The 23,645-nt window shown below is 32.6% G+C and overlaps 5 protein-coding genes across 9 annotated transcripts; 1 reads left to right on the top strand and 4 right to left on the bottom strand.

The window, feature by feature from the left end:
• Positions 1-661: 661 nt before the first annotated feature.
• Positions 662-4,736, bottom strand: LOC137825668 (dihydropyrimidinase). 5 transcript variants are annotated; one of them, XM_068631398.1, is made up of 13 exons: positions 4,555-4,736; positions 4,226-4,364; positions 4,073-4,124; positions 3,581-3,850; positions 3,246-3,457; positions 2,807-2,927; positions 2,185-2,272; positions 2,014-2,092; positions 1,730-1,817; positions 1,584-1,624; positions 1,424-1,476; positions 1,155-1,311; positions 662-1,076 (listed from the first exon to the last, which is right to left on the bottom strand). In XM_068631398.1, the coding sequence occupies exons 1-13, from the start codon at positions 4,653-4,655 to the stop codon at positions 885-887; spliced, it is 1,593 nt and encodes a 530-aa protein (XP_068487499.1). In that variant the 5' UTR covers positions 4,656-4,736; the 3' UTR covers positions 662-884. The 5 variants fall into 5 exon arrangements, with proteins under 5 accessions (XP_068487499.1, XP_068487495.1, XP_068487496.1 ...); XM_068631394.1 differs by having other exon boundaries at positions 4,226-4,327; positions 4,554-4,735; XM_068631395.1 differs by having other exon boundaries at positions 4,226-4,434; positions 4,554-4,690.
• A 5,709-nt stretch (positions 4,737-10,445) lies between these two features.
• LOC137825669 (uncharacterized) lies at positions 10,446-11,470 on the bottom strand. The gene is made up of 3 exons (XM_068631399.1): positions 11,374-11,470; positions 10,828-11,055; positions 10,446-10,612 (listed from the first exon to the last, which is right to left on the bottom strand). Exons 1-3 carry the CDS (start codon positions 11,386-11,388, stop codon positions 10,550-10,552), a joined length of 306 nt encoding a protein of 101 aa, XP_068487500.1. The 5' UTR covers positions 11,389-11,470; the 3' UTR covers positions 10,446-10,549.
• Positions 11,471-12,848: 1,378 nt separating this feature from the next.
• LOC137825567 (splicing factor 3B subunit 6-like protein) lies at positions 12,849-13,657 on the top strand. Its single transcript, XM_068631261.1, has 2 exons — positions 12,849-12,899; positions 12,977-13,657. The coding sequence occupies exon 2, from the start codon at positions 12,984-12,986 to the stop codon at positions 13,356-13,358; it is 375 nt and encodes a 124-aa protein (XP_068487362.1). The 5' UTR covers positions 12,849-12,899; positions 12,977-12,983; the 3' UTR covers positions 13,359-13,657.
• A 1,206-nt stretch (positions 13,658-14,863) lies between these two features.
• LOC137825565 (calcium-dependent protein kinase 17-like) lies at positions 14,864-18,180 on the bottom strand. The gene is made up of 8 exons (XM_068631259.1): positions 17,309-18,180; positions 16,721-16,864; positions 16,466-16,618; positions 16,229-16,344; positions 15,949-16,116; positions 15,721-15,848; positions 15,515-15,614; positions 14,864-15,291 (listed from the first exon to the last, which is right to left on the bottom strand). Exons 1-8 carry the CDS (start codon positions 17,967-17,969, stop codon positions 15,196-15,198), a joined length of 1,566 nt encoding a protein of 521 aa, XP_068487360.1. The 5' UTR covers positions 17,970-18,180; the 3' UTR covers positions 14,864-15,195.
• A 1,626-nt stretch (positions 18,181-19,806) lies between these two features.
• Positions 19,807-22,977, bottom strand: LOC137825566 (rhodanese-like/PpiC domain-containing protein 12, chloroplastic). Its single transcript, XM_068631260.1, has 8 exons — positions 22,720-22,977; positions 22,429-22,554; positions 22,228-22,319; positions 21,843-21,943; positions 21,540-21,650; positions 21,052-21,160; positions 20,645-20,695; positions 19,807-19,998 (listed from the first exon to the last, which is right to left on the bottom strand). Exons 1-8 carry the CDS (start codon positions 22,907-22,909, stop codon positions 19,918-19,920), a joined length of 861 nt encoding a protein of 286 aa, XP_068487361.1. The 5' UTR covers positions 22,910-22,977; the 3' UTR covers positions 19,807-19,917.
• Positions 22,978-23,645: the final 668 nt, after the last annotated feature.

Below are 23,645 nucleotides of genomic sequence, written 5' to 3'. Positions count from 1 at the left end.
GAGGACATTTTTTTCAAGTACTTCAAAAAGACTCAAATAATACATATATTGTAAGTCTTCTTTAAGGAAAAACTCAATTTTAAATAAATTATGAGTGATGTATTTTATAGATAATTAAGAATGTTCCTTCAAAGATAGGTGTAGTTTTCTACTTCAATAATAAAAATTGATATAATTTATACTTATCAATGAAAAGTTGAAACAAAGTATCTTGTATCATTTAAAAAATAATTCATTATTGAAAAATCATGATATTACAAAGTAATGTTTTACTTTTTAGAACATATAAATATATGTTTCAATTTGTAATGACATTTGTAAACATGTCATATATTAAGTAAAAAAATATATAATTATTATAAATTTTCAGTGTAATAAAATTATAAAAAGAATATTTAAAAGATTTAGACACACAGAAGAACACTTGTCTTTCTCTGTAGTTATCATAAAAAGAATCATTCATAATAAGTTTTAGATTTCACTAAATATCTTTGAAGAGAACAACCACAATTTTAATATAATTATCTTAGTCATCAAATAAAAATATATAATGCAAAGAAACACGTGTCCTGAAAGAATAAATTATTAATAAGTTTTCCTTTTAGACTCTCCATTTGTATTGTGGTGACTAAAGCTATTGTCTCTATTTTCTCCGATCAGCTTTTGACACAATATCTGCAATTTTACATTACATAAGTGAAAAGGGTAATGTGAAATACATTTATTACAACATACATATTTTTTCTTTATTTCCACACAAAACTAAATACTAACTCTTTAGGAGAATCTTAAGATTTAAGTATCACATTAAACAGTAGAAGATTAGCAACAATTTCACAGGATAAAATGTTGTAATTTGACTAGAAAAATATCTGAGATGTTTTCTAGCTACTTGTTTTGGCTCGCTTTACTGGAGCTTGAAGGGAATTCAGATAAATGGCATCCTTCTTATCCAGTCCATCAAACAGATAACTAAAAGGTGGCATTTGGATGTATCTCCCAGTACCAGGAGAAAGCTTTAATTTATCATTTTCCCAAACAACTCTTCCTCCTGCAATAGTCACTTCAATTTTTCCCTGGCAAAAAGGATTGATGTTGCACTCAATTCACTAGATTTAACTCTTATATGGACCAGTTTATAGTTAAACATGTACCTTTCCTCTCCTTCCCTCGTACACATTTGTGTCCAGTCTAGAGTGGTGGGACTTTGCACTTATCTCAAAGCTTGAATTTGGATTCAGAATGATAATATCTGCATCAGATCCTGGGAGAATAGCTCCTTTCTTTGGATATATATTGAAGATTCGAGCACTTGAATGATCATACAAAAAAAAATCAGTAATTCTTTTAGCTTTTGGCAACTTTACCAAACTGCTTCCAAGAACTGGAAGCTAATATTCACTTTGATTAACTGAAAATATACCATTCTGTGCTTGTTAACCGGACATAATCAGAGGGGGTTATTTGGCCAGACTCCTGTGAGATGCACAAACCATAAGTTCAAGTTAAGAGCTTATCCTCGCCACCATTTTACTCCAACCTAAAAAAAAGTGGATGCTAAGGTGGTGTAATTGATGTCTTACCACCATGATGTCCCATACCAAATGCATTCTTTCTTCAATACCTACAGATTTTGGTTGCAAATTTGCAATGTATATTAGTAAGGAAACATTTCAAATGAACAAGAATGTATTTAGGCCACAAACATCCAGGACTTTCTTGTGATTACCATTGACACCATTAGGAATTTTCCTGAAGTCATCAATTCCACGAGCTTTTTGAGTGGAATTAAAGGCACAATGATCAGTTCCTACCAGCTGCAAATTTGTAAAAGGTAACCTTGGTCAAAAAGAATCTTAGTAAAAGAGTATATAACTGAGTTCAGGGCATATATAATACATAGATCAGGAATAATGAATATGCTAGGATGCATTTTGTAGCCGATACTGCCCTAATTATTTCCTCAAATCTTTAAATGCTTATTGAACTTAAGCCTGAATCATTATATGAAACCTGCAAAACTCCTGTTGAAAGGGCAGCTTGAAGGGCCCTATCATGTCCTCTTTTCCTAATTGGGGGACTCATTACATACCTGAAACGTGAGCACGAATAAGGCTTATGTTCTTACAATTCAAAGCAATATAAGACAGTGAAAAAAACATTGAAACAAGTGAAGGCACTTGCTTTGCTGCAATGTCAAAGTCAGGATGCCAAAGCCAAGACTCATCAAGGGCTAACCCAGAGGCAATAGGTTCTCCAATTACCTTTTGTCCTTCAGCACAAAAACAAATAGTTGACCTTACTATTACGAAAAAACAAGTTATCGGGGAACAATAAAACTTAAAATGTCATGCATAGACATATAAAGATCCTTTTGTTCATCTTCATTTGTGACCATTCATCAGAAAACTCTTTTTTCAGGATTGAATGAAGAGAGAGAAACTACACCTGATAAGTACTCCTCCAAATCAGAAAAGTACAGAACAAAGAGATAGGGGTAAAAAGCAGGAAGACAATATTCCCCCTCAATCACACAACACAACAATCAGAATTAAGTCTAGACTCTCAATTAAGTTCAAGTGATTTGAGTTGTCCTGAGTTGAGTTGTCATGAGTTTCTACATTTTATGATAGAGTGGAGATAACAGTAAAATACAATAGTGGAACTATAAATGGTTCTCAAGTTAGCCAAATTATGGAAGTTAAATGTCTTTTTTTTGCATTTCTCCCCAAAATAATAATCTACTACTCTCCTAACGAATGCATACATGAATAAAAATTGAAACCAGCACTAAGGATTGAAGAACCTGATTTCCGGGCTTTCGCAATTTCTTCCATTGCATCAATGCTCATTACATGAACCACATATAGAGGAGTATTTACAAAATCTGCTAACCGAATGGCACGAGAAGTTGCCTCTCCTTCCACCTATACAGTTCAACAAAGTCCAATGGGGAATGTACTGTGTGATAAATATGAGAAATATAGGAAAAGAAAACAAGTAATCAATATAATCAAATACCAACTATATGTGGTTGATCAAAACAGATAAGAACGGAAAACAACAAATGCCAAACTGCGGTGGTTATCATAAGTATGCCAAATTTTGACACCAGCTTGAAAATTGTATGTTATAGTTTGGTAAGACAATGAAGAAGATAAAATGAAACAAGGCATGCCAATTTTAGCATTCCATTACTCAGTAAATTCATTATTCATCATGAAAGAACAAATCTGAGAATTTACCACTGGAGGCCTTGAAAGAGCATGCCCTTCCGGACCAGTTATTCCAAGTTCTATCATTTTCTCTTGTCCTTCATACACAGCATCTCCATTTTCCGCGTGGACCATGGCTAAGGCACCTAGAGACTTGCATTTTTTAAATCCTTCCAGAAGCAGCTCGTCATTGATCATAAGAATTCCTTTGTATGCCATGAAAAACTTGAAAGAGTTGATACCTGAAATTAAAGAACAAATATGTACTTCTGGGAATAAATTCTTCACCCCTCACCCAGAGGATTACTACTAATCCCTAATCAACCAAATTATCAAAATGGTGCAAGGAAATAATAGATCACAACCTTTCTCCTTGACCATGAGCTCCATTTCTCTTGAAACATTTTCGTCCCATTTGGTAATAACCATATGAAAACCATAATCCATGCAAGACTTCTTTGCCTTCTTTTCATAGTCCTCAAAACCAGCTATCAAACTTCCATTCAGTGGTATTACGAAGTCAATGTGCATTGTTGTCCCACCAGCCAATGCTGCAGCCTGACCACTGAAGAAGTCATCAACCGTTGCAGTAAAACCAACATCGAATTCTAGATGGGTATGAGGATCAATGCCCCCTGGTCAATTAACAAAAAGAGTATTCATAGAGACTGTCCATGAATTCTAATTTTTATTCTGTTTGGGTACAAGCTAGAAGAGTTTTTTAGAGATTCTCTAGCAGAAAAAAAAATTATATTTCCTATTTAGAAACTTTCAAAAACGTGTTAACTTGCATTGCATCCAAACATGTCCTTGATCTAACAATAATAGGAGATGATTATAGTTGAATAGGTTGAAACCTGGCATGACATATTTGCCGAGGGCATCTATGACAGTGACGTCATCTCCAACCTAGGAATGAAACCGAATCAGTCATTAGAAAATAGCAAAAAAAAAACAGCTGTTACAAAGCAAATTAAGCATGACTACTGCTAGGGAGTTTCATCAAATACCTTGATGTTAGGATTAACTGAAACAATGACACCATCTTCCACGTAAACATCAGCAATCTGTTGGTGATGAGCGTTCACAACCGTCCCTCCTTTGACCAACAACTTAGACGATGGAAATTCAGTTCCAGCATCACAAAACCGAATCATTCGAAAAAGACAAAAACCGAATTCAGCAGACAAACTAGTGGAAACGAGAATCTAAGCTCTTACTGATGATCATAGAAAGATGAAACACTTGAGAATCGAAGTTCTAACTCTTTGGTCAACGCAAAAGAGAAAGCCGAAAATCAAAATATGAAGAAAAAAAAAGTAAGATAGAGAAGTGAACCTGGTTGGACTGTGAAAGTGAAGAGGTAATGACAGTGAAGAAGGTAAGAGAGAAAATGTGAAGGAATTGTGATGTGACGAATCGCATACTCTGTCTTCTCATTGTTCCGACCAGACACCGAGGAGCCTGTTTGGATAGCTGCTGGAAAATGCAGTTTGTGCTTTGGAACACTTCGGTGAAGAAAAGTGATTTTCTATATAAAAACGCATTAAAAATCTTAAAAATTAATTTAACTATCTCAATAAAAAAAAACAACTTAATTCTATATTTTATTTCTCCATTATTATCAGCAAACTTAATTAAGATTTAACTATGGAGTTAATTAAAATATATATATAAAGGGTTTTTCTTAATTATTTTTTCACTAGCATTATGTGTCAATGTTCAAAGATTGTTTTCTTTAATCAAATGTTCATACATGGTTAGGTACAACGTACAAGTGATATATTATAAAATGAGATTTGATAGATATGGATTCCTTTGTTTTGTATTAAAAAAATGTTTTAGTATAAAATAATTTAGTGATTATCTTAACAGAGAAATTATTCTTAAAAAAAAATAAGAAATGATTGATTTTAAGAGAATTCGTTTTAAATACTTTTTTATAATCACTATTTTTTTTAACACACATAAATCAGTTATAGAAATTATAAGTTATTATTAAAAAAACTATTTATGTATCATAATAACTATTTGAGGTCTTTTAGTGGTTTGAGTCTAAGAAAACCTATAAATAGATTATAACTATATTATGAAATACACATCTAACTCTTCATACTCTCATATACTCACAAATGTTCTAAATCTTGACTAGCTTGAGCGTTAAAGAGTATTTTGCAAGTGGACATCTTCTATCTATTTTTATGACTAGTCAACACCACAAAGCTCGGTCCACAAAGAAGTTTTTACTTTTCCACCTTAAAACTCTCCAAATCCATTTTTTGTAAGAATATTTGGCTCTAATTGTACGACTCGAGTAAAACTTCTCTCATACCAAAGGATTTATAGTTTGACGAGTAGTCAATCCATCACATCATCCTCAACAACAAACATTGAATGATTGATATGTTTTATTCATAATCAGTTATGTGTCATTACTTCTCTCTCTTCCTCTCAATAATTATCTATATATCTATTTTTCTATTTGTCCATTATTCCTGGTTTCATTGACAAAATAATTTTAAAGTGTGAAGCGCCTATTTTTTTTTATAAAGTTTTTTTGGCAAGATAAGAAGGAGAAACCACTTGTATAATTTATTTTGTTGACGGCCATGATTTTGACAAAAAAGGCTTAATATCTTTTAAATGGTTATCAACAAAATTGAAAACTTCTTCCCTTACTCAAGTTAAGAAATGACTTTCTTCTCATCCATACAAAATTTATAAAGTTGATCTACCTTTTATTCCAAAATGGGTCAATAGTGTTTATTGCTAACTTCACATGTTTTCACTTGGAAGGAATTCTAATTGAAGTCTGAACCAACATTTATGTATTTAGCATGTGCATGTAAATACCAAACAACTAAAATATCTCACAAAATTGCATATTTGTCATCTATCAAACTTTGTTTTGTTGAATGAATGTGTGATAATTTGAATTTTTAACTATGTTTCATATTCATGGATAACTTTATTCGAATATTGTTTTAACTTGAATAAGCTTATGGCACACTAAACGTGTTTGGACATTTATTAGGCAATCCCATTTAAACTTAATAAAATATGACAAAAGTTTTTTATCAATGAAGAAAAGTGCATGAAAATAACAATTGCATTGTGTTATATGTGATAACATTTATATGATATTGTGTTTATTACCTGATATTTACAACTATGTATATCTTTGTAAGTAGAAATATTGACATAAGACATACGTTATATTAAAATGAAAATTAAAATTACTATGAACATGCCACCTTTGATTTTAATTTCGGGTAATGTCTTTTTCGAATTTTTTGCAAACTCATACCAAACAGTTAAATAACTCATCAAAATCAAAATGGTTAGGGAGAATAACATGCATCTGAACCCAGAGAAATGTTTTTTTGTCATGGAAGGTGATAAGTTCCTTGGGTTCATGATCATCCAAAGAGAAATAGAAGTTAACCCTAATAAGTGTGAGGTCATACTAAGTTTGAGGATTCCAAGCATTATAAAAGAAGTCCAACGCCTTAACGACAAATTGGTGGCACTATCAAGATTCATTCACAAACTAGCTGAAAAAGAAAGACCCTTTTTCAAACTCCTTAAAGTAAAACAGAAGTTTGAGTGGAGCAAAAAAATGTGAGAATATATTCTATGATATGAAAAAAGTTATATCCTCCTTACCAGTACTTGCAAGTCCATTCCCACATGCCACTATTTTCATGTACTCATCTATATATAAAACGACCTTAAGTTTGGTCCTTGTACATGAAGAATAGAACAAACAAAACCATGTATAGTTCACAATTTAAACACTCCAACCTACCCAAAACCAATATCAAGTAATAAAAAAGCTCATACTGACCCTCCTTTTCTCAACTCGGCGACTAAGACATTATTTTCGAAGCTCTGATGTCACCATCAAAATGGACTACCCCATTAAACAAATCCTTCAAAAACTCGAGCTAGCAGGTTAGGTGACTGTGTGATCAATTGAGTTATTTCAATTTCTAATAAAATTCGAAAGTCGATGAGCCATGAAATCATAGTTCTTGATTGATTTCCTGGTCAAGTTACCATGACTTAGGGATAAACATGACTAGTGGCTACTCAGTATAGATGGTTCGTGAAACAAAAAAGTAGCGAGACTGAAGTCATTTTGGAAGGACTCAAGGACATGGTCCTCGAACAAGCAGTTCGATTCACTTTTGAAACATCCAATAACCAAGTAGAATATGAAGCATTGATTGCAAGACTAAAACTCGCCAAAGAGTTCAAGGTCAAATAATTAAAGTGCAAGAGGGATTCCCAACTAATCACGTGTCAAATAAAAAGGGAATACTAGGTCACTGAACCATTATTGTAGAAATATTACCACATAGCCAAAAATCTCATACAAATATTTGATAAGTTTGAGATTGATCATATACCAAGAGAGCAAAATGACTAAGCATGTGTCATTTCTAAACTTGCAAGTACAAGGAAAGTTGGGCAACATCGGACACTCATACAAGCGACCCTTAATACCTCGAGTTGGGATCATGAGGATGTCCTACAAATACAACCAAGCAAGACAAATTGGATGACACCCATTATTAATTACCTCGAGCATGATATCTTACCCAATGACGTATTAGACACAAAGAAAATACAAAGGCAATCAACTTTTTATGTCATCCACAATGGTGAGCTTTTCAAAGAAGATTTTCATCACCTCTACTTAATTTATGGATTATAGCCAAGCATCATACATCTTAGTTGAGCTACATAGAGGCATATTTGTAATGAATTTGGGAGCTCATAGTCTGGCCCACCAAGTGCTGAGAGCATGTTACTATTGACCAACATTTTGAAAATATGCTCGCCTTTTTGTATAAAAATGTCACAAATGCAAAAAGTTAAGGGTGGCAAAACAGGTCATCCCGACCCACCATTGGCTCGCCAAAAGCGAGGCGGGCTGGAAATAGTAACTCGTCTCGTCATGGGAGGGTTGACTCTTCTTTTTACTGTTAAACTTTTTTGTAATTTTTTTGTATGGTCCTATCAAAACCTTACCACCTAAAGAAATGCATGTAATTTCATCTTTGTGGCCCTTCGTAACATGGGGAATTATATACTCTACCAATTTCCACTAGCAAAAGGACAGGTAAAGTTCCTCAGTGTGGTTATAAATTACTTCACTAAGTGAATAGAAGTTAAACCCTTAGCAACAATTACATTCCAACAAGTGCTCTTATGAAAAAATGTCATATGCAGACATGGTTTGCCGAGCTCGATCATCATTGATAATGAGAGACAATTGATTTACAGGGGTTTGAGAAATTCTTACAACAACTTGGAGTAAAACACTTAGTGTCTTCGGTCGAACATCCACAAACAAATGGTGAAGGAAAAGTAGCTAAAATTATTATGTTTGAGAATTGAAAAAGAAGCTCAACAATGCCAAAGGTTTATGGACAAAAGAAATACTTGGCATATCGTGGGGATATCATTGTACCCCCAATCGTCCATGATACTTGTAGAACTTTGCGAAACATCATGGCGATGAAAAATATTTGAAAAAGATCACAACGAGAATAGTTTGAGTGTCTACCTAGACTTTATACATGAAATAAGAGTAAAAACCCAAATAAGAGAAGAATTTGCGAAAAACAAAACGACTTGATGTTATTATATGCGTGTCAGAGAACTCCTATTTCATAGAGGAAATATGGTTTTGCGAAAACTAGGCGAGACCCAAAGAGATAAAAGGCAAATTAGCACCAAACTGGGACAGAGCATACCGAGTCATCGACTCACTACAAAATGAAGCATGCAAACTTGAAGAACTGTATGAGAAAATGATACCAAGGATATGGAATGCAACCCACCTAAAGATGTATTATAGTTGAACAAAATAATGTACTTTTTTTCCTTAACTTGAGTTTTTTTTATGGAGGGTTTTTTCAAGTAAGGTTTTAACGAGGCATATTCTAGAAATAAATTGTCACTTTCTACATTGTGCTCTTTATCAAGTTATTTCAAACTTGTACAATCAAGTACATACACAAGTTCAAACACAAACTTCAATAACGAAGTATCAAACTTGTACAATCAACTACATATCCAAGTTCAAACACGAACATCGAAAAAATTATATCAAACTTGTACAATCAAGTACATACCCAAGTTCAAACACAAACATCAATAAAGAAATATCAAAATTGTACAATCAAGTACATATCCAAGTTCAATCACGAACATCGAAAAATTTATACCACACTTGTACAATCAAGTACATATCTGAGTTCAAACACGAACATTAACAAATAAGTATCAAACTTGTAGGATCAAGTACATATCTGAGTTTAAACACAAACATCGTCAAAGTTATACCAAACTTGTACAATCAAGTACATACCCAAGTTCAAAAACGAACATCAATAAAAAAAAGTATCAAAATTGCACAATGAAGTACATATACAAATTCAAACACAAACATCGACAAGGTTATATCAAACAAATGCATACCCGAATTCAAACAAACATTGAAAAAAATTCTTAAACTTCAATTAGTCAAGTTCTTTGTTGTCCAAGTTCAAACAATCATTCAAAATAATTAACAAACATTATTCAAAATCAAAATCAATGATTGACATACGCTAAACCCAAACGAGTCCAAATCAAACTCATTCATACTTTAAATTGATCCACCTGCAAATCTTCTCGGATTTCGAGTTGGGAAACTTATGTATATGCCCCCAATTATAATTAGATACATTCAAACCAATAACTACTCATTTAATATTATATTTAAGATACATAAATCATATTGCAGCGGTTATAGGTTATTATCATAAAAAAATTATCTTGTAATACTATTTAATGATTCTTAATGGTCTAAGTTCAAGAAGACCTATAAATAGGTGATTGACTCTATTAGGAATTATATATTGAACTCTATGTATTCTCTTATATTAACAAATATTTTATATTCTTAGTGACTTGGGGGTCAAAAAATCTTTTGCACGTCAACCTCTTTCTCTCTCTCTCATTGTGATCCGTCAACACCACAAAACTCGATTCATAGAGAATTCTTTTCTTTTCCACCTCAGAACTCTCCTAATCTATTTCTAGTAAAAATAATATATTTATTGAAAAAGACAATGCATATTTTTCATTCATGTAATGTACATTGTTTATTCTCTAAAACTCTCACAATAAAACATAAAATTACTTTAATAAAATATTTACAATATTTAACAAAGGGAGATTGTGAAAGTTTGAAATTTTCATTTAACTCTTCTCATCTACATACTTAATTTACAAGTCTGGATCTCTAATGCTTTAATAAAGTGCCATTGATTTGAACCTCAAGGAATGGCTATTGTAGGCCTAATACAACAATTTATGTAGGTGATGATCCTTTTTTTCCTCTGCATTATCATAATCAACACAAACCAATTAGAAATTGTACAATTTCAATATACATCATACGTATCAAACATAAATTACTATGCATGTCGCTTTTCACAATCATTGATTTATGTGTATTCGATAAAGGAAATAAATGACTCAAACAAAGTTACTTTGTTGTAATAAGTTGAAACTCCTAGCATGAAATTTGAAGAAATACAATTTTGTAACTCACCAGAAAATCTTCATGGGCATAAGCATTATGAAAAGGAGCTTGACCATTTTTGGCATTAACAATCTCCCTTTCATTTCCAAGACTTTTACGTTTAATTTTAGACAAGCTGGTTTTTTTATGTTTTTTGTTTTGACGAACTTGGGTGAACACCATTGAATAGTTAGTAGCTCCTGGTGCTTCTTGGTCCCACCCTCCAAACTTAGGCACAGATATCATAGCAACATTTTTCTGCATAAATTGTATCCGTCATTGTTATTGTTCCTCATTTTATGACATACACTCGAGTAAAATTTACTTAGAAAAACAATTCAAGATTTCATTTTAAACCTGTATCAATTAGTTAACACTTTGATCAATGCTCATAATGTGATTAATCATTTATTAATTACCATGAACATCTAACTTTTTTACAAGTACTAAACTGATAAATGGAACTACATAGTTTAATTACACACAAAATCACAAATTCTTTTTCTATACCATATATTTGATGCTTAAGTTCTACCATGATTGAAGAATTTGCGCATGTTTTAAGGTTAAAACTACCTCATTTCGTTCCATGGCCGAGTGGAGAGGTGAGGGGCCCTAAGAATATAGGGCTACCACTATTGTACAAAATAAATTTTCAGTAATTAATACTTTTACAAAGTATAACTGGAAAATGTCTAAATGATCTTCTTGTGGGGTATTTAACTATAAAAAAACTATGATAAAATAGACATTTTGTTACACTTATTACTCAAAATATAAAGTTTAAAAAAAGGGTTAAGAAAATTTGAGTGTTTGTTGATATAATGTGTTGTAATCAGAGTTAAAGTAGGACAAAAAAGCGTGGTTGTCCACTTATTATTTTTTTTATGTTATTACATTTTGAAAATTAGAACATCATATTATCTAAATTTAGACTATTTTGTGTGAAGAAAGTTATTTTTACACATTTTTCAAAAAAAAATATGTAAATTAAAAAAGAAATAGCAAACTTGCAAAGATAACTTTTGCTATGTCCTCAGCTTTTAATAAGTATATAAATGTTTTAGTTTGTCTTAAAAAAAGTATGTAAATGTTTTTTCTTGTGCTTTCTACTTAATAAATAAATGTTTTGAATATATAAATTGTCTTATATTTTAAATTCATAATAAATAAGAAATATTGTACGTATATAAATATATTGTAGATCCCTAATAAATAATTATGACAGAAGGTTTTTTTTAGTTATTAATAATGTATTGTAAGAAACATTGGAATATAAAAATTACTCCATTTAATTTAGCATGTAACCACATGCTTGTGCTAGTTTTTTTAAGAATCAAACTACACGTTTGAGTCGGTATCTTTTTTATATAAAAACTAATGTAAAATATATTTTTCATAAATTAGTCTCCTTACAAAAATACCATTGAGTCATTTTTTAATTCAATAAATAGAAATTATAATTCATTAATGACTTAGACTTTTGAAAAATCTAATTTTGTATATAAAGATCATTGGAACCTTACTGTAACTATTTGCTTGTATAGCCCATACAAATTTAAGAATAAAAATATTAATGATGGGAGAAATTAAAAGAATTAAAACTAATACAAATATTTGTAAAGAAATTATATCTCATTAAAGTGAAGTTATATTTTGTATAAATAAAATTGCGACTTCAATTTTATTAATAAAGTTTACAGACTACATCTTATACTACTTCAATTTTATAATAATAATAAGAAGAAGAATATTTAATTATAATAATATCATGATAATAATTAGTTTATGGTAATAATAATAATAATATTAAAAAATTATTATTGTAAAAAATAATAATATCATTATTAATAATATTCTTATTATAGCAATGTTTAAAATATTATAGTATTATTATAATTATAGATAATATTATTTAATTTTTATTATTAATATAAATTTAAAATAATATGCAGAAATACGATTTTTAATTTTATTCATAAAATCGTATTTATTATCTCTTTCTTCAATTTTTTATTATTATAATATTAACAATAAAACTGAAACAAAGCGGAGTAAATAAATCTCTTGTGAAAAGAAAGTAAAAGACCCACGAGCAATAGGTATCTATCTTTCTTCTTCTTTCTCTTTCTCTTCTTCGCTCTCTAAATTTCTCCTCACTTTTTCCTTGCTTCCAAAGAGCGTCGATGGCGGCGATCAGTCTCCGGAAGGGAAACACGCGGCTGCCGCCGGAGGTAAACCGCGTCCTGTACGTGCGCAACCTTCCCTTCAACATAACGAGCGAGGAGATGTACGATATCTTCGGCAAATACGGCGCGATTCGCCAGATCCGCATTGGCACTAACAAGGACACGCGCGGAACGGCCTTCGTCGTCTACGAGGACATCTACGATGCCAAAACCGCTGTCGATCACCTCTCCGGCTTCAATGTGGCGAATCGCTACCTTATCGTGCTGTATTATCAGCAAGCGAAGATGAGCAAGAAGTTCGATCAGAAGAAGAAGGAGGACGAGATTGCGCGTATGCAGGAAAAGTACGGCGTCTCCACCAAAGATAAGTAAATAGCTCGTTCTCGCTAAATCCCAGGGTTTGCTAGTTAGGGTTTTCGAGACTGTGTTGGCGGTTTAATGTATTGTTATTGGAGTAAGTATGAGTGATTGTTAATGTTTACGATGAAATGAGTGTTACTGTTGGAATGAAAGAAACGAAATATAAATTCATCGGAAATCTTCTGGTTGTTTAACAGTTAGGGTTTTTGAGGAAAGCTCTCTGTATATGCATCTATAGTGTAATTGTGTCGTTGTTCGAGTAATTGTGGATGCTTAAGTTGTTATTGAATAGTATGAATGGTTAAATTTAATCGCGATAGTGTTCTTTCAAGCGTGATTCGGACGTTGAGTGAATTTCTCGTTGCGCCGTATTGTAGTGAGTTGAATTGGCGTTAATTTCCTTTGTTTTACTCCTGATTCTCGGTGTGCAGCTGGGTGCAGCATTAGTTTCACGAGTGGAAAGCTTAGGTAATGCTTTATTCTTTCTGTCAGAGTGATAGAGTTACCTAGAAAGAGGGCATGAAAGGTTTATTTCTTTTGTACTTTTGAAAGTTTGAAGTGGGGGACGTGAAGATCGTTGCTCCCTGTTTTTTGAAGGCCTTCTTTTTCTTTGGTAAATTTAGGATATTTTCTGTGTTTGTGCCTTCTGTGTATTGAATTAGAATAAATGAAATTTGTTTTTGCAAGTCAACTGTATGAGGTTCCTTGAGGGTTTCCTTCTGTCTTTCCCAATCTGAATTGAATTCATTTGGTTTGAAGTTGGCATCTGGAGATCTTTCATGTACCTATTTTGTTAATCCTTGATTCTGCACATTATATGTTTGCCAAAAATGTCCTAACGATTTTTCATGGTCCTGCATTTTTTATTTCATCTTAATTTATTTATGATTTGGTGCATTTTGTCCAAATTTTTTAATCAGATTGTGTCCCTTTATTGTGAAGGAATAGTGTTTTTAATAGAAGATTTTTCTTACGAGTGCAACTTTTGTACCTTCATGAAAACGTCTAATTTTTGTTTTGTGCTGTCATATTACCTTGTTTTCTAGCATTTATTGGAAACGGATGGGTTTTAAATTGACCAGTTAATCAAATGAAAATCTTCAAACCTTGGATTCAATGTAATGGTTCTTATTTACCTTATTGTGTCTTGTTATTTATCTCTGATTTATTCTTAAAAGTCATGTCTCCGAAATTATTATGCCGTTCCATAAGGACTGTGGACTTGAAAATTGCTGAAGTTAATGGTGCCTTGAATTGCTCTATCTTAATTCAAACTCACTTATAGTGTGATCGTGTGTTTGTGTAAGAGTCATTTTGTGTGTTGAACTCTATAATGTATTATAGATTACTGTTAATTTCTTTTATATAAATCTGAATCTCAAAAGATAGTTGAATTCAGCATTAATTTCTAGAGTGGAAACCTTATAATGTTTCTATCTGTTTGATTGAAAGGGTATTCAAATGTAGAATCTTTCCAAAGAATGTATTTGAACTAGTGTTGAAAAGGAATCAATACATAATTTAAAATCCTTTTTTATTTGATTCCTAAGTGAGAAGCAATACAAGATTTGTTACAATTTTTCACTGAAAGAGAAAACCAATCAACCCCTGGGCGCCCGAGGACACACATTATATATATATTCACATTTCTCAATGGTTGATTCAACTTCTTTTCCCCCTCAAATTTTGTTTGTTTTCCACCTTGTCCCATTCCCCACGTATATCCCTAGTCCCAACCAAACACCAATCATGCACAACAACACTCTCCTTGATATTTCACTTATAACACCACCAGCCAATGACACATGGCTTGAAGTGACCTTGATGTCAAATATTTGTTTAATCCCAACTAATATAAGGTTGAATCACGCCTCTTCTTGGTGTTAACTTCTAGGTTTCCTTTGTTCATCATTGCAGCAAATTCATCATAGTTAATCCGGCCATCCTACAATGACAAGTTTTTCATAAATTTCTTAATCATGATTCGGATCTTGTTAACCACATATGTGATAGAAAGTTATTTGAATTGGAACTATAGAAGTGCTAGTAACATTCTCTAGAAGTCACTATTATAGATTGAAATTTATTAGAAACCACATAATTGTGTCTGAGTTTTCATTTAAAGTTATATTTATTAGTATATTTAATTCATTGAGTAAAGGACTTACATTATCTGCATCAACTTCTGAAATGATATCCTTGATGTCCCTACCATCGTGCATGTTAAACTCATGGAGAGCCTGTTCTAGTTCTTCGATGGTAATGTACCTGATTATGACAAAGAAAGGAGATTAGAACGTTTAATACCAATCAATTTCTGAAGGGGTGATGACTGATACATATTCAAGTCCAGTTGATATTTTTTTGTCTTTACCCGCTGTTATCTTTGTCGAAGTATTGGAAAGCAGTATAAAGATGATCTTCTTTGTTCATTCGGTTCATGTGCATTGTTGCTGTGATGAATTCATCGTAATCAATGGTTCCATTGCCATCGGCATCTGCCTGTAATATGCAGAAGAAAAACACAAGTAATGGCATTAGAGAAATGACTGCTGGGAAACATTTTTCTGATGCAGTACTTAGAAGAGGAGAGAGAACTTACAGCTTCCATTAATTGCTTCACTTCCTGTTCTGTTAGCTTGGTCCCTTGTTTTGCAAGCCCTTGTTTGAGCTCTTCAATTGTAATGGTGCCGCTGTTGTCAGTGTCCATCCCCTTGAACATCTGCTTCAACCCCATGATTTCTTCCTCTGATAGGCAGCCCGCGATGACCTATAATTCATATTCATATGCGAATCAGTTGAATTTACAGGCCATGCCAAGTAGTTTGTTTTTGCCATCTCTAACTAAATCATTGATTGATTTACTAACAAAATAGAATTACCCTTAGAGCAACTTTCTTGAATTCGTTCATTGCTCTGAACTGCTTGAGCCTATTCAGTACTGCGTTGTCAAGTGGTGTATCTGGTGCTTCTCCATCCTCCTTGATCCATGGGTGATCTGTTTTTCACATTAGAAATGCTGTATCAGAATTGCATTGAACTAATCTGTTGAGGCTTGAGTAAAATTAATTTGTAAACAATTAATTTGTCGTGAAATTCAAGTTTGGTGTTTCACTTACTCAAAACCTCGTACGCTGTCAGCCTCTGTCTGGGATCCGCATTCAACATTTTCCTGACGAGATCTTTTGCTGCCGGCGAAATTGATGGCCATGGATCACTTGTGAAGTCAATATGAGCTCGTAGGATTGCATGGAATATTCCATTTTCGGTTTCTGTCAAAAGCATGTTTTGGTTTCAATGTCAAATTTATAGGAAGGAAAAGATTTCTTTGTTATCTAGAGGTAGCTTTAAGATTTTGCTGAACGAATTATAACCTGCCCAAAATGGAGGAACACCAGATAGAAGAATGTATAGCATGACACCAATACTCCAAATGTCAACTTCTGGACCATATTTCCTCTTCAAGACCTCAGGTGCAATGTAATATGCGCTTCCAACAAGGTCCTTAAACATCTCTCCTGTAAAAAAAGGGATGAATTCCATGTTAAACTATGCTGCTTTTGAATTCCAAGATTGTGATTGTTTAGCAAAAAACTTTCCAAAGAGAAGTTCCATTAAAATGAGGCACTGCTGGTACTAGTTCTTATCCACAATTGTTACAAAGGTTTTAAATTACAGTCATAATTATGGTTTTATCACTATTCTTAATATTACATGAAATTACTAATAAATGTGACTGATGTAATCTCAGATATCCCAGAAACAATTGTTACAGAGGTCACATGCATGTTGAATTTTAAAACTAACAGAAGAGCCAATTTTTTCATGAACCTAAAACAAAACAGGCCATGCATATGTTCTTCCAGAGAAATTAAATTATCTCTCCTTATATTAAATCAAACCTAATAACAAAACAAACATTGAATGAAAACCAGAAGAGAGAAGGGTGAGATCTTATTCACCTTGCTTGTAAAAAACTGAGAGACCGAAATCGGTGGCCTTGAGAGGTGCATTTTCATCCTTGTTCAAGAGAAGGAAATTCTCAGGCTTAAGATCTCTATGAATGACCCCCATGGAATGGCACGTGTGGACGATCTGCACTATGGTTCTCAACAGGGAAGCTGCTGCACGTTCAGTGTAATGTCCCTTGGCAATGATGCGATCAAAGAGCTCACCCCCAGCACACAACTCCATCACCAAATGGACAGATTGTTTATCCTCAAACACATTGACAAGCTCCACAATGTTGGGCTGCCCTGAGAGATGGTGCATGATTTGCACCTCCCTCTTCACATCCTCTATGTCCTCCTTGTTAACCAGCTTTCTCTTGGCAATGGTTTTGCATGCATATTGCTTTCCTGTGCTCTTGTGTGTGCACAGATGTGTGACACCAAACTGGCCTCTCCCTAGCTCTTTCCCCATGCTGTAAGTACTTCTCACATCCTCCATTGGCTTTCCAAGCACAGGGCCGATGGCGGCCGGCTTGGATTGCTTGGATGGAGGATGGTTAGGCTTAGATTGTGGTGGGGTGGTTGCAGTTCCCCCTTCATCATTGTTGTTGTTTTGGTTGGTTTCTCCCTTGTTGTCACAATCATTGGTGCCACCTGAGCAACAGTTGCCCATGGTGGAATGGAAGGGAGAACAGGAACAAAAGGGGTGGAGGGAAATGAAAGGAAATGACTTGTAGATATAGGTCAAGGTGGTGTGATTTGAGGGCTCAAAAATAATGTTGTGATTGTTTTCTGGAGAGAAGGTGTTAGCATGAGGGGAAGTGTCTGTTTGTTGGGAAAGAGAAAAAAAAAATTGTCTAAAAAAAAGATATGGGGAAATTTGAAAGGGTGTTAAAAGGTGGTGTTGGTGAAGAGAATTAGAGGCAGGAAATTAAGAGTCTTTGGCGTGTCTTTTGCCTTGGAAGGGTGAGGTTTTTATTCAGACAATGGTTGTGAGGAGTTTTAGGAAGAGGGAATAAAAATGAATTTTGGTCTGTTACACAGGTCAAAACATCTGGCACAACCAACTCAGTTAATACTTTCCCTTTTCCAAGTCTAAACAAGTCTCTTTTCAGTTTTAGTCCTTACAACTCTTTCACTCTCAATAACTTACCCACCTAAATGCACCTCATCACACTACTCATTCTGTTTTTACTTCCATTTTTACACTTTTTACAGATAAATTATGTCACCCTAAAAAATACACAAAATTATGTGTTTATGACTCGACTCACAATAATCCAACTCATTTTCTTACCACTCTCATTCATTTAATCTTACCATAAAACAAAGTAAAACTCATGATCAGTGTCATAAAAAATACATTACATTATATAACTTTTCTAGATTTTTGTCCAAGTGGGCATGTGTATTATTTGCAATTATTTTTTACTCAAACTTTTAGGCATCTCTAAATTATATTAAATACTAAATCTTGACCAACTTAAGTCAAATGGGTCTTTCTAGATTAATTTGGGCACTTCTTTATGAAAGTTAAAGATTTCTTTTTGGAAGTAATAAAATTGATTGAAATAGATTTTTTTTTTCTAAATACTCACTTAGAGACTGAAACTGATCAAACATAATTATCTTTGTTTTTCTTTTAATTTTTTATTCTATTAATCATTTGTAGTCTAATTAGTATAAAAGATATAAAAAAAAAAACCTTAATTGAAAAGCACAACAATCACTCATTAAAACATTAATTTGTATTTTATTTCTTCATTTATATTTATCAAAAGTAGTTTTCATACTAAAAAAAATGTAAATACTATTCTTCTTAATAGATTTAAAAAGGCTGACTATTATTCTATCGTAACCTCTTTAGTTCCTATTTATACTTTTCAAGGTGGATTCCATGTTTCAATGATTTGACAGAGTAGTTTACATATAAGTTTTCTTGTGTTTTAACTCAATTTAAAACAAAACATTTTAAAAAATTAACTTATTTATTGATTAGTTTATAAAATTTATTTCATATTTTTAAATTCTTAAAAATTTATTTTTAACTTATATACATTAATTTTAACAGTTAAAAAAAAGGTTATTAATATACTTTTATAGGATTCTCCAGACAGAGATAAACTCATCTCTTAAATCTCGCTCTCATTTTGAATTTTCTCTTTAAAACCATCTCAACCCGTTGTTTATTGTTAATCCTTTTATTATAATTAATTAATTAATGCATTTTTTATACAGATTTATTAGGTGAATAATGGTTTAAGAATAATTTGTTTTGTTTAAACTATCTGAATCTTTGTTACACTAAAGCACACACAAAATGGACAAAAATTATTTATAATTATTTGAAAGAAAAAGGTTAACCACAAATAACATCCAGAATTTTAATGATGAGAGAAAAAGTTTTTATCAACCATTTTGTTGTGCTTTGAAAATTTGGTCATGACAAATTTCAAAAAGTTGCTTAGATATTGTAACCTTAAATATTGAAAACAAAGAGTCTCTACCTCTTGATCCAAAATATGTAACCTTAAATATTGAAAACAAGGAGTCTCTAAGTGTTGATCCAAAATGACTACATGACTATATTAAGAGAGTTCCAATTCCTAAAGGTAATGTGATCAGTATGTGGGGACTGATGGATCAACCTGAACAGCATAGGCATGGATTCCCCCAGAAAGATTGTATACTTTCCTAAAACCCTGAAAAGTTCACAATTCCTTCATACATTTCTTATATTTAAATGAAATGAAAAAAGATTGAAAATCACAATCATTATCATTATCATATAATGTTAACATCTTGCTCATTAATCTATAGAGGAGTGGTAATAACACAATCTTTAATGCACTCATAACTCACTCTTTATTGTTGGTTAAATTTATCAAAAAGTACAAAATCATGAGTGAGATTCATTAAATAAGAAAAGAGACTCAAAATTTAGTAGTTTTTGGTGAATTTCATCCAGTGGTAGAGTGAGTTTAAATGAGTGTATCAGAAAATGTGTAGTACAAAACAACTTCATTGCCACTTGTGAAGATGAGAATCAACTCCTAAATGAGTTAAATCCACTTTCAGATTCGTATATAGGTGAGTAAATGGTACACAAATCATCCTCATATTTCCTTCACCTTTGATCAAGTTGAAATTTTTTATTCCATCAGTTGTAAACAGTCTAAAGCAGTCTCTATCCAGCAAGCACCAGATGGAGATTGCATGTCTAAAATCATACAGTATAGAACTAATTTCGTGCATGGATTGTGAGTTACACTGTGATATCAACAAATAAACAGATGATGAAGCAAATCAAACATACAAGCATGGCGAAAAGGAAAAAAATTATTTTACCTGTGACAGCAACCACTTGGCAACCTGTAATGACCGCATGCCATGATGACACTGCGTTCAGAAGAAGTCAAGTTATTGAACAAATCAACACAAAGAAAAGAGCAATGCTAAATCAGATCCAAAGTTAATCCTCTTGTGCATTGTAGCAACATGTTAACTGAACAAAGTTAATCTCCAATGAAAGACCTCTAATAATCAAACTTAGACTGCAAAAGCAGGAACGTATTAAAAAAATTGCAGTTTCAATTTCTTATCAACTTACAACCTCCAAACCAATTAAGGAGGAACAGGAGGATACACAACAAGAACAGATCATTCAGGGAAGAACAATAATCAAGCCATGTAAGAAAACAGTAATAATTAGGATCAAAGGTCCTCTAATCTTTTGGAAGAAAATTTGCACTTACCATAACGTATATATCCTTTTGAGAGTCAAATTTTGTAGTTATTTCAGGCCCCCAGCTTCCAAATTGTTGGAGGGGAAGAACAGTAAATCCTGGCAAAGATGCTTTGGCCCTGTGCATGATGAGAATGTCATTTAAATGAAGAAAAAACCAAACCAGCAACTAGAGTAGAGACAAGCAGGAAAGGTGGATGATTCCCAAAACTACAGCACAAAGGAAAAATAAATGCAAACAAGTGTAAGGGACACTAAATGATATCCATGAAGTCAAACAAAAAGTATACCCTCTCGTTCCCTTTGAGATGTCAAAAAGGGTATTAATGTTGAAATGCTATCAAAACTTTCAATTGAAGAAGTTATATATCACTATATTTTCTCTTTTTTTCAAGCTTATTGCCATAGCAATTTATAACCACCCACCCACCCACTTGGTCTCAATATTAATTTAAAGGATTTCAAAATTAATTAAACTTGAACAAAATCAAAGCATACACTTCTTCAGGCTCTCGAACATCAATTAACTGTGCCTCCTCCAAAAAACTGGGATCTTGAATTTTCCCATGCAGCTCAAGAGGTTGAATGTCTTGAAGAATTGATTCTTCCCTGTCAGTTAAAAGAAAATTTACAAGGCATAAGAACACTCAATGTAATTAACAGCAACCACCTCCAAGCATGACCCCAGTGATTGTTGCTGGCTAATTGCATCATCAGACATCAAAGTCAAATCCTTTTAAAAAAATTATAGAAATTAAAAACATGTAATCATCCAATTTAGAAGCATAAACCTGTTAATACCTTTCAGATAAAACCTGCAGCAGGTGCCATCCAAATTTGGTTTTACACCTTACAACTTTGTGTAAAGGTGCACTGAACGCAGCTTCCTCAAATTCAGGAACCTATCACATTTTCACCATCACACAAATTTGAAATCACATAATTGTACTATTGAAGTAAAATTAGTGCTACCCCATCTGCTTCCTTTCCAGAACCATATGGCCAAAACATATTTAATTCACCCCCTTTATCACCTACCCAAAGAAACTTTATGGTAATTATATCCGTATCCTATTACACAAGGCACTGGTGAAATCAACTGAAACCGCTTCCCAACAAAGCACAAAAAAGTTGGAAATTCAGGGAAACCCTAAAACTAAGGTTTAATCTAATCTCAAAAGCATACCATTTGACCCTTTTTTACCCATCCAAGCATTCCTCCTTCTTCTTTGGATGGGCAAACTGAATGTTCCACAGCAAGATCACTCAAATCTTCCCCTGAACACACAAACAACACACGAAAACTAAGCCGTGGACTAGAAATAAACACCTTCCAAATCCTAACATTGGTAGGAGAAAATAACTGAATTCCCTCAGTGTCACTAACCTGAAGAGATTTTTTGCTGAAGATCCAACAGAAGCTTCTGGTCATCTTCTTTGACCAACAAATGTTGCACCAATAGTTCCCTTGGCCTACCACCTTCAGCACCACTACTCCCAGTGCCATAAGAAGCTGAAAAATTATATTTTTTCATTAAAAATTCGATTTTTTCATGAAAAAATGCATTTTTTTAAGAAAACTTTTTTACCACATTACAAGAAATGTTGACACCAACCCAAATGTTATCAGAAACAAAATTAAGGGGAAAAACGTTAAGGGGTTGCAGAAAATGAGTACCTGCTGCTTTGGGAGGCAAGAGGGACAGAAAGGGAGGAAGAGGAATTGAAGGTGGGTGGAAACGGAAGGTTCTGGAAAAAGTGGTACGTGTGAGGGTATGAATGTTGAGGGATGATGAGATTATTGAGGGAAGAAGGCAATGTTTTGGAGTTGCCACTCCCACTCTCACCCCACAAATTGCTCTCAACATTGACAATGTGGTTATGGATATTCACCCTTCTCCTTCACACACAACTTCTTATGAACACAATCTAATTTATCAAATATATATATATATATATATATATATATATATATATATCACTTCTCAAGTAAATTTATATATTCACAAATTATTATTATTATTATTAATAAAATTTAATTATTTTCAAGATCACACACCAACTAATGTATTAAATTATTAAATAAGTGTTATTCATTATAAACATTAAATGTGATATAATGAATATCACATATGTATTTAACACACAATAATACTATTTATTATATTTATTAAATATAATATATAATTTAGCTAAATCCACTTTTACTTCTTGTAGAATGCACAGTTCTATTTTTTTTTTAAATTTGGATTGCATATTTGTTTCTAGTTAATAAAAATTAAATGATTTCCCCATCATTAATATATTTTTTAATTACTACATAAAATATTAATGTATTTATTAAGGGTACTCATGAACACCCTTAATAACTGCATACACATAATTCATCTTTTTCTTTGTTCATTCAAAACGAATGAATTCTTATCCATTAATAATAATTTGTTGTACTTGTAAACTAATTGGAACATCTAAACTTATCGGTCCAACTCTATTATTATCATAAAATGCTACTTCAAATAATATATTTTAAAAAATAAAAAATGTTTAAAATATTAAAAATATTAATAAAATAAAATAAATTAGAAGGTACGAATTAAAAATTCA

The sequence above is a fragment of the Phaseolus vulgaris genome, chromosome 8 (genome assembly GCF_000499845.2).
Source record: "Phaseolus vulgaris cultivar G19833 chromosome 8, P. vulgaris v2.0, whole genome shotgun sequence".
NCBI lineage: Eukaryota > Viridiplantae > Streptophyta > Magnoliopsida > Fabales > Fabaceae > Phaseolus > Phaseolus vulgaris.
This window is presented reverse-complemented; position numbering and strand designations above follow the sequence as displayed.